The sequence below is a fragment of the Centroberyx gerrardi genome, chromosome 3 (assembly GCF_048128805.1).
Source record: "Centroberyx gerrardi isolate f3 chromosome 3, fCenGer3.hap1.cur.20231027, whole genome shotgun sequence".
Classification (NCBI taxonomy): Eukaryota; Metazoa; Chordata; class Actinopteri; order Beryciformes; family Berycidae; genus Centroberyx; species Centroberyx gerrardi.
Window position 1 is genome coordinate 19,649,079 of NC_135999.1, and position 10,660 is coordinate 19,659,738.

The 10,660-nt window shown below is 40.5% G+C and overlaps 2 protein-coding genes across 2 annotated transcripts; one reads left to right on the forward strand and one right to left on the reverse strand.

The window, feature by feature from the left end:
• Positions 1 to 536: 536 nt before the first annotated feature.
• dpcd (deleted in primary ciliary dyskinesia homolog (mouse)) lies at positions 537 to 4,174 on the reverse strand. The gene is made up of 6 exons (XM_071908749.2): positions 4,091 to 4,174; positions 3,163 to 3,243; positions 2,918 to 3,045; positions 2,636 to 2,769; positions 2,338 to 2,440; positions 537 to 1,966 (listed from the first exon to the last, which is right to left on the reverse strand). Exons 1-6 carry the CDS (start codon positions 4,152 to 4,154, stop codon positions 1,862 to 1,864), a joined length of 615 nt encoding a protein of 204 aa, XP_071764850.1. The 5' UTR covers positions 4,155 to 4,174; the 3' UTR covers positions 537 to 1,861.
• A 216-nt stretch (positions 4,175 to 4,390) lies between these two features.
• poll (polymerase (DNA directed), lambda) lies at positions 4,391 to 10,631 on the forward strand. Its single transcript, XM_071908743.2, has 9 exons — positions 4,391 to 4,422; positions 4,642 to 4,778; positions 4,982 to 5,279; positions 5,601 to 5,718; positions 5,895 to 6,260; positions 6,939 to 7,112; positions 7,843 to 7,971; positions 8,827 to 8,995; positions 9,802 to 10,631. The coding sequence occupies exons 2-9, from the start codon at positions 4,664 to 4,666 to the stop codon at positions 10,161 to 10,163; spliced, it is 1,731 nt and encodes a 576-aa protein (XP_071764844.2). The 5' UTR covers positions 4,391 to 4,422; positions 4,642 to 4,663; the 3' UTR covers positions 10,164 to 10,631.
• Positions 10,632 to 10,660: the final 29 nt, after the last annotated feature.

Genomic DNA, 10,660 nt, shown 5'->3' on the forward strand with positions numbered 1-10,660 from the left:
TGCAGAAAAAGCATCGGGGTCTGTGTGGCAAAATGTGGCATCGACTGAAAGAGGGGGAATGGCTGGGAAGAGGCATTCGGGAATGAAAGGGAGGCAGAAAAGAAACCCTCTTCCCAGAAGCAGTTGAGCATGACCATCAGAGGCCAAACGACAGGGGAGGAAGAAGACCCTGAACAGAAAGACTGGGCTGCTCTCACAATGCAGGAGCTGGATGTCCAATTTGTTAGTTGTTGTTTGCTGCAGTTGGAGCACTCAGCAGCAGGAATTTGTTTTGACAGTAGCCCGAGCTTTGAAGACTGTAAAGCAGCAAATAAAATCACTAAAACTGACTAGGCCCGCTTGGTATTCAGTGAATCTGTTCAACAGCAAATATCTTCCACAACAGTTCTATTCATTTAGCATCAACCTAACTCTTCTACAAAAAACAAACAAGCAAACAAGCAAGTAAACATTTACTTATCGATCAAGAATCCATGAATGTATTTTTGTCTTTTGTCAGTAAAAAAAATCCATCAAATCCATCATAAGAACTTGCAAAACAACAAGACTGAGCAGTTTTAAAATGTTTTGTTGTACTCCTGTTCTTTCCATCTGGAAGAACACAGAGCACAATAGTGAGAGAGACCTGTGGTTTTGTCTCTGCCTTTTGCACTTGCTCTCTGGGTTTGGACGAGTGGCAAAAAAATGCAAGGAATCACAAGGTTGAAACAATCTATATTTAAAAGGCATTGTTTCCTTTAAACAGCATTGTTCTTTTTTTATCCACCGTCTAACTATTTCTGACGGGACAGTGGGTTTTTTTTTTATTGACCTTGGTAAAGAAGTAGACAAATAAGCCATTGTGAAGCATGGATCTATACTTTTCTCCTTCAATACATCATGTTATATAATCACGAAAAGACTGCAAAACTAAAGGCCAGAAATGGCGATTTCATATTCGTGTCTGTTACCACTGACTGTTCTAGGTGTTTTTAAACAGGGTGTTTTTTGTTTTGTTATATATTCCAGATAGAGAATATTAAAGCCATTTGGAATGAAGTCGTGCTACAGTTGCACCTATTTCTAACTTGGGTGTATGCAGTATTTGTTGGAGGCCCCAAAGCCAGAGTGACCCCCTGGTGCACAGGACCGGCTCTGGGGAACAGTAAGACTAGCTAGCTAGCTGACCAAAGGTTTCAGTAATGGCTTTCAGGGTGGCCCGCTACATGCAAGGAACATAAGGGTATTCAGTTAACACAAATGGGACGTGCTGGTAACGGTGACCCCGTAACGAACAGGGATGAGGCATTGTGTGTTTTGAGTGTTTTACAAGGACATCAAGGAAGGGGGGTTGGGAGGTTATGTGACCCCCTTCACAACTGCTACCTACTAGGTTTGGTAGGTGGAGGACAACATGTAATGAGGAGCAAAAAGAGATACACTAGTTACGGAATTTCAGTCATCCTCAAATTAAAATTAAATTGTTAATTATCTTTGAAAGAAATCAAATATTTTGTGGAAGCACTCACAGTTCAACAACATAGTTAAATATATTTGGAAGAATACAAAACACTATAGAACAAGTCTGTATTAAATATAGAACAAGTCTGTATTAAATAAACCCTATATGTCAGAACAAGCTACAACGCTCCTGCACCGATTCATCAACTCAAATAAACGGACCCTAATTAGCAAAACACAGTGAGAACCATTAAGCCATGGACAAGGCACTGAGCGGAGGTCTTCTTAATGAAGGGATCCAATAAAGAAAGAGACTAAATGAAAGCTCACATCCGACTGCATTGGAAAATGATGCCGTTCGGTTCTGCTTTGAATGCAGCGCGGTGTCGCTCGCTCGCTCCCTCTCTCCCACAGTCAGACTTCACTGGGTTTTGCAGTCGACGTCCCCTTCACTGGTCCCCTTCAGCTTCTTCAGCTCCCTCAGTAGCTCCTGCTCAAGGGTTAAGATCTCCTTGGGTTTCTTGTACTGGACAGGAGAGAAGAAAAGTAATTACTTCCACATTCTCCCCCTAGTCTCCCTAATGCACATCCTTTACTGTAATCATGTTTGGGATGGAGGAGGAGAACACGCAAAATAAGAAACTAAAATCACAAAGAGGCCAATTACGATAAATGCAAAAAAAGAAATTATGTGTCAGATACTTGCCATTATTCAGACTGATTTGTTCAGATTCCTGCATTCAACAATACATTATCCATGTGCTATATGAATGCATATCTAAGCATAAGCTATTTGAAGTTACAGTCAGTTCATTCATCAGTCCAGACTTAGAGCATTAGATAACGCAGCATGAGAGATGCAGGCTGATGTATTTTCCATTGTTGTCCAGGACTTACACTGACGATTAAAGTGTTGTTGGCATGAGTGAAGCTGAGGGCCGAACAGTCCAACAGCAGCTGGCTTCGGTCTAGGTCAGGAATACTGAACTTCTTATAATACCTGGAAAGACATGGAGAGGATGTCATGGGTTTATCACGCTATAGACCAATGTATTGTAAACAGTGCCATCTATAGGGCGGACCCAAACACTACATGCAATAAATGAACAACGGTGCACAATAGTGAAAAGAAGGCCAAAAATGTACGCAAACTATGTGGTAGAAGAAAAAAAAAAACAATGTATATAATACTTACTTTTTGTTTGAGGTTTTTATGATGCAGCATCTCTCAGAAGGCTCCACTGAAACACTGAAGACCTCTTTGGGGTAGGGAAGGTTGCGGATTCTCCACTGAAAACTGGTCTTTGTGTCTTTCCGCATGAATACAGGCTGTGGAAACAAACAGCAAATCCATCTTATAGACACAGCGTTTACTAGCATTTCCTCCCTTTGATTCCTATTAGTGAAATCAAAGGGAGCTAAAAGCAACAAAAGTGCATATGAGAAAATGTTTTGGGTCACAGTCATTTTCACCCACATTGGAACAGTTCTCCTTGATCACCTCCGAATCCACAGAAGCAGCAGCAGCGGCTGTGAGCGGCTCTCCAACCTCTACCTCCCATTGGCCCTGAGCTCCAAGTGCGCTTTTGCAAAGCCACTTTCGTACTGAAAGGTACCAAACAATGAGGATACATAAACTTATCCCATGTAGTGAAATTCAGAAAACAGTAGCTTACAGGTTTGCCGTGTAAAACTTAAACACGTCGCTCAGCTTGAGCTTACCTATGAGCTCATCTGTTTTCAAGTCATACTCCTCTGCCATTTGTTTTCCATCTGTAAAGAGGTAGTGGATCTTCCTTTTCCCTGGAGATGGAAGTTGGAAAGACAGTCATGTAGACAGAAACAAAACTAAAACAACACAAGACTTTAATGTGTTTAGGTTTTAGCAACAAATAAACATACTAGTTAAAGTACTAGTCATGCATTAAACATAACTGCTTTGAAGAAACAATGTATTTTTTCTCATACATCCCAAAACATTTTTTGATTATTGCAAGTGTAGTGTGTTTTGTCTGGATGAAAGATTTCATTTCAGGGTTCAGTATCATGTGAGTAGAGATGCTAACAGTAATAGATAGATAGACAGATAGATCTCACAATTTATGCAAAATAAATGTGATACATTTTGAGACATATTTTATTCCTCATACCTTAACAAAATTTTTATTATGAAGTATCATTGGGCAGTCAGTGCCCTTCTCAGGGAACATGAATGTTAAGTTGAAGACAGGTAATTTGATGTGGAACAGTTTACTTAACCGTTTGCCTAAATATTCACAGAGCATAGGGATCTTATTTGGTTGAAATTAGTTAAATAATTGAGAGGTTCGTGGTGTTTTATGTTCGTATCTCTTGTTTATGACCAATTTTAAGGAATTGCGGGATCGCGATACATTATAGAGGAACCTTTCAAAAAATAGGCAGATATGGTTTTTAATTTTCTATTTTCATTCATAAAAATGAGTGTGCTAAACTAAAGGGCCGGTAGTTGCTACACTAGTTGGTTTTTGCCTGGCAACATCATGTTAGCTGGAGAGCTACCTAAGTTGAAGACAACTAATAGGCAAATAACGATAACACACTAAATCTAACCAGTTGGCAAATGTAATTTCTTCTGTAAGAACAACTAATAATTCTGTGTTGCACTCACCGTCGTGTATCAAAGCAGTTTTCCTTGATGATTTTAGGAGATCAGCCCAGCATTGTACAGCCATGTTTCTGTTGCACAGAGCCACTTCCTGACTCAGTACGTAGCCACGGCAACCGAGGTCAATAGAAATAAATATGGAATGCTATCATTCTTTAAGATTTTAAATTATAAAACTATTTAAAAGGTTATTATTTGCATGGTATTTTAGTTAGTTAGGCTCTGAGTATACGTTTAAAAATATTGATGCAAATGTCTGAAAATTTAAAACCCAGGAATTGACCCGGAAGTCAAATATTTAACTTGAATTTGTGTTTTGTTTCATCTGAACAGGGGTAAGAAGGGATATGTTACTCTTTTAAAGATTATTCAGCTACAAAATATGTTTGTTGTTAGCAAAAGTATGCGTAAAATAAAGTAGGATTCATATATGAGGTGAATGAAGATAATCGAAACACTACACGCCTTGCTTTTTGCTGTTGGTAACGTTAGCGTCAGCTGAAGTTAGTTAGCTAACGCTAGCTCTGTTATCACAACATGGATTGGTTTTGCAGGGTTTCCCCTTCATCAGAGGACATGGAGCCTCGTCATGGGATCATGAAGGCTTTCCCCAAGGTTAAAAGAGCCAGAGTGCTGCAGGGAAAGGATGCACCTCCACTAAAGAAGAAATCTGATGAAGCTGGTGTCACAGGTTGGTATCCTGTGTGTGTGTGTGTGTGTGTGTGTGTGTGTGAGAGAGAGAGAAACAATGGAAGATGAAGAAAAAGATCAAGATGTGTGTGAGAGATGAATAAAAATAGTTCACATCTAGACCCTGTGATACTGATCTTCCCAAAATAGAGGCCAGACAACACAACATGTTTGCTCTTATCCTCTTCCTTTCTTGTGTCCCAGGCGACACTTTCAGCGGAGTCACAGTGTGCATCCTGCCTACTGGAATAGGCAGCGCCAGATGCCAGATCTTCCAGAGACAAATCCAGCAGAATGGAGGACAGACTGAGAGTTCGCTGTGTGCCGGTGTCACTCATGTAGTTGTGGATGACAGCATGGACAGTGACAGAGCCATGCGCCTGCTGAAGGTGGATTGCATGCCCTCTGGAGTCCAGCTGGTGAAATGCACTTGGTTGAGCTCATGCATCACTGGGAAGCAACTGCTGGACGTAGCCGACTACAGCCTTCTTCGTCCGAATAGGTTAATGAGCTAATTGTACTTTTGTAGACAGCTAATGCAACTGATGTCGGTTAACTCATACGGTTTCCTTCAGTGTCTGACATGGACTTGTGCCTGTGAACACAATGTACACTTAACATTGTAACACCATTCTTTTCACTCACATTACAGAAAATCAATCAATGGTAAATGGGTAGCTACTTCTCACTTACACACCATATTTACCAGTTAGAATGAATGTGAATGATCTTGAGGAAAACCGTAGGTGGGATTGAGATGATGATATTATCTGAGAAAATTCAGTGTGTCATGAATCTCATCCTTCATGTTCTATCCCTTTAGGCACTCTGAAACACAACATGAAGATATTAAAGAGGACTTGCCCAGTGTCTGCCCTAGTACACAGACTATTGCAGAGCCAGTGTTGGATCAAGCCAAACAAGAGGACACCATAGAAATGGTAGGTTGATAGGTATGTTAGTTATAGAGTTTTTGAGTCGCTCAGTCAGCAATCATACACTGCCAACATGGACAAGACCTACAACATGAATACAGATCAACATATCAATTAATTCTGCGTATGTATGTTGGAATTTTCATTATTGGTTATAACACTTTTAAAAAAAATTGCTATAGCCTCAGACAGTCCCAGACAGCAAAGAGGACTTGAGAGAAGAAGACGGGGTCTCACAGAACGACTTGGAAGCTCTGATCAGCGGCCAGCACCCCAAAGAAGAGACTCCCGGTCCCAGCCTCGGTCCCAGCCTCGGTCCCAGCCTCGATCCCAGCGCGGACTCTGCCCACCAGCAGCCTGTGTCAGGGAAGTGGGTCTGTGCCCAGTCCTCTCAGGCCAAAAGTAATAACTTCAACAAGCACATCACAGACAAACTAGAAGTGCTGGCCAAGGCCTACACTCACCAAGGGGACAAGTGGAGGGCGCTGGGCTACTCCAAGGCTGTCAACGCACTCAAGAGCTACCACAAGCCTATCACATCGTATCAGGTAGCGTAGAGCAGTTCAATTGAATATAATGTGGTTGGAAACGTTAACTATGTTTAGAACACTGTTAGCTGTTTGGTTATAGTAGTTGGTTATGGCAGGTTGCATGAGAATAAAGTATATACATTTTTTTTCAATGCACAATATAGGGCTTATTTTTTCATTTTCCAGGAAAGTAGATGCCTTAAGGGGGCGGCCAGACTCTAGAGTGTTGTATTCATAAAAGTTATCGCTGTTAAGTTATTTAAGAATTCACATATTCTTTATCAGGCCTTGGACAGATCAAGCTGCACTGTGAACATAAACAAGTTTCTCCTAAAATGAGGAAAAAAGAAAATTGAGATTCTTATCCCCTATTCCCCAAAAGGCTAACCTCTTCCCAGGCCGTCCCTGTAAATAAGAATTTGTTAAAATAAAGGTTAAATAAAAAGTCAGAAAATATATGCTGTATCCAAGTAATAGTACTGTGGGTGCTGTCAGAGTCACCTTTTCCATCATCATTTGATTGTTAGTTAAAATGTCCGTCTGTCTCACACAACAGATTGGGGGTTTGGATAAACTCTTCTGACAGTAGTGAATTTTCAATATAAACTGAACTGTCTCAAGATATTGGGCTAACAGATGAATGCTGAAATTCCATTATATTCCTCTGTTATTGGGAACCTGTTTCATTTGTTTCAGGAGGCTTGTCAGATCCCGGGAATTGGAAAGCGCATGGCTGACAAAATCGATGAGATCATGGAGAGCGGTCATCTGCGGAAGCTAGACCACATTGGGGAGGCTGTGCCAGTACTGGAGCTTTTCACTAATATCTGGGGTGCAGGAGCAAAGACTGCACAGCTGTGGTACCAACAGGTGTGAGACACACACACATACACACACACAAAATATTACAGACATGTTGTCACTTAGTGGCGTTGGAAGCTTGATGTGATTGTTGAATTAAGAATCCAAACTGGATGTGAAGTTGAAGGATAATACCAGACATCACATATGGGTCTCATGCCATTCTTACCTTGATGGGAGTTTATAACAGACTGTTGTTCTGCTTCTGTTTGTTTACTGTTTCAAAACTTCTGCACTTCCTCTTTCAGCTTCACAGACAGTTTTTGTTTAGTCTCCAAGTAAGGCTAACAAGACAAGGCAGTGGCCATGAAAAGCCTTTTGCCAAAGCTCAGTACTCCTTCAAGTTACAAGATGCCCATTGGTATCAAAATATATTATGTCAGGTAATAGAAAAACAGTCTTGATTGGAAAAAAAAAAAAGTTTTTTAATATGGCACCTAACGAGGAGGTTGTTCCTCAGGGGGTATAATTTGTGTAATAAAGATTTTCATTATGGATTTGAGGGCTTTAAGATATATTTCCAAATACATTTGAGATCTAAAACAATTATTATTTAGCAACACATGTCTCAATAATGAATGAAGGTGCTGAATAACACTTCAGCTGTGAATTACTAGTATGAATTCCTAATTAAGGCAAGCTATTAACTAAGGCAAGAATGAAAGGGGAACCATATGCCAAACATGCTGGTCAAGTCTTTTAAAAATGTCTTTTAAAGATTCATTTGTCTGTCTGTTAGGGATTCCGCACTTTGGAGGACATCCGCACAAAAGCCAACCTGAGCAACACGCAGAAAATAGGACTCAAGCACTATGACGACCTTCTAGACCGGATGCCCAGAGAAGAAGCAGCTGCCATTGAGAAAGTGGTAATGCATCAACATTTGTCACAGTGCCAACATTTAACATTCTAAACTAATTTTGTCACCTCTATTGCATTTAATTAAGTTTACATAGAGGTGAAATGTTTTTGAAAAAGATTCCCCCCCGTCAAACCTTCAAACAGCAGAACTTTTGAGGCAAAGTGCTTGAGGTAGGAAAAAGTAGTTTGTGTCAGCTTTCCTTCACTGCATGGTGATGGGAAAACCAGACCGTATTCTCGCAAAGTAGAACATCCCAAAGGGGGGAAACTCGCTGCATCTTAAGTTAGCCAGATACCTGTTCACTCCAGAGCGTTGAGTACAACGCTAGTTGTTTTCATATAGTATTACTTGGATTTTCTTTTTCCTCCAGCGCTGCCAGATAGAAAGTGCACATAAGAAAGATGACTAAAGCATGTGTCCTTCCTCTGGCTTGTCAAAATAATATGTGGTGCTTTACCTAGCCTACCTCCCAGTCTCTGGCTAGGAAGAGGTAAATGCTTACTTGTTTGCCAGTGGGGGGCACACAGTAAATCTAGGAGAGCATACAAAGTAAACACTGTGCTTTTCTGTTTTTGAGGAGTCAAAGATAAAAAGCTTTCAATATCCTAGCTGGAAACATAATATTTTTGTAGTGAACTTGGTTTGTATGAGTTATTTTGCAGTTTATTTATTTTCCTTCAGTTATGAATGGCAGTTATGAATGAAATGAGAATATAAAGTATCATACAGGGCCGACTACAGTATAGGAACAAAAGACTAATAATGTAGGTTATCTCTCTCTTAAAATAGATGGCTCTCTTTCTGTCTTGTATTCTGAAACACGTCTTATTTGGGTTTTTCTTTTCTTTTGGCCGTGTGCAGGTAAGAGAGGCGACCCAGTCTGTAGACCCAGGCCTGCTGGCGATGGCATGTGGCTCCTACCGCCGGGGAAAAGCCACGTGTGGAGATGTTGATGTGCTCATATCTCACCCTGACGGAAAGTCCCACAAAGGGGTCTTCAGCAAAATGCTACAGACCCTCCATCAGACAGGTAAGCTATATCGTATTCTAGGTATTAATGATTTTTCAAAGGTTAGTTAGTAAGAAAGTGATTTGAAAACCCAAAGTCAATTCTGTAAATCTATAAACAGGATTGTAATCTGTGTGTTGCAGGTCCACTCCTCAGTTCACTATTACAAATCACCGTTTACGTCTATAAAGACAGACAGATTGAGTTTTACAACTCTGAGACCACTCAGTTATGCTTCTGAGTTTTGGCGGGTATTATTCAGCCAAGAGAGAGACGTAACTCGTAAGGCACTTTTAGCCTACACCTCAACAGGGAGTAGCCATAACCAGAAAGGATGTTGCTGGGGTCTTTCAGTATAAAAGTCTCATTTTGCCTCAGTTTTTCTGGTGTACTGGTGTAGTAATGCAAGTGCTTTGGTTAAACCAGAACTTTTATTTTGAGACGGAAACCACATTAAAAACGCATTACATCTGGGTCAGAATCAGAATATCTACTTGCGAATTGTGTTTTATGAGGATACAAACAGCCAAAAGTCTGAACGTAAAACATTATCTCTAAACGTATAAACAGAGATGCAAAATGAGATTTGAAGGTGTACATAGTTATTCGTAGTCGTAACATAAGGATTTCATTTGTAAACCATGGGTTATGATCCTGTTTATAGATTTACAGAATTGACTTTTGGTTTTCAAATTAATGTTTTTGATTGAACCATTTTACAATCTTCATTTTACATACAATTTGTTTTGGGGGAAATATTGCTTTCCTTCAAGGTGTTTGAAATCTTATGAGACCAAGCAAAACAAAGACTCACTGTTTTCACACAGGGTTTTTGACTGACGACCTGGTGAGCCATGAGGATAACGGAGAGCAGAAGAAATATATGGGTGTGTGCCGCTTGCCAGGACCTGGCCACCGCCATCGCAGGCTTGACATCATTGTGGTGCCCTACAACGAGTTCGCCTGCGCTCTCATGTATTTCACCGGGTCGGCACACTTCAACCGCTCAATGAGGGCGATGGCAAAAACAAAACGCATGAGCTTATCAGAGCATTCGCTCAACAAGGATGTGTTACGTCAAGGTAGTACGAAGGTGTACGGTGGCACTCCACTTCCTACACCTGCAGAGAAGGATGTTTTTAACCTTTTAGGCATACCGTTCAGGGAACCTCATGAAAGGGACTGGTGATGATTTGCCTGTCACTATCACAACGGCTTGAATGTTTTTACACAAATATGATGATCATGATCATGATGATGACAATGGCAACTGTAATTATGCTTGAACATCTGATATTGTCAAGGATATCTTACTGCACATCATAACTTGTAAGATCCCTGCTTGACTTGAATGATAATGTAATTCTGTATAAGAAAAACATTTTGATATAGGAGCTGCTTGGTGTCATTTATATAAGATGAGTAATGATAGTAATAAACACTATTATATGATGGCAAATCCCTTTGTTTGTCTTCCCTCAATCATCAGAACCCTGTACCGATTTATTAGTGATTGCATGTCAGGTGCAAGGTCTGGACTGGTCATGAGACAGTGTTGTGTTAAGCTTCAGTCTGAACTGAGACGGCTGTCCTGATAATAAGCAGACTAAAAGGCACATGTAAAATTGAATATGGCTGTATGACTTTTGCCTCTCTTCCATCTCTTCCATCTCTTCTATCATTCTC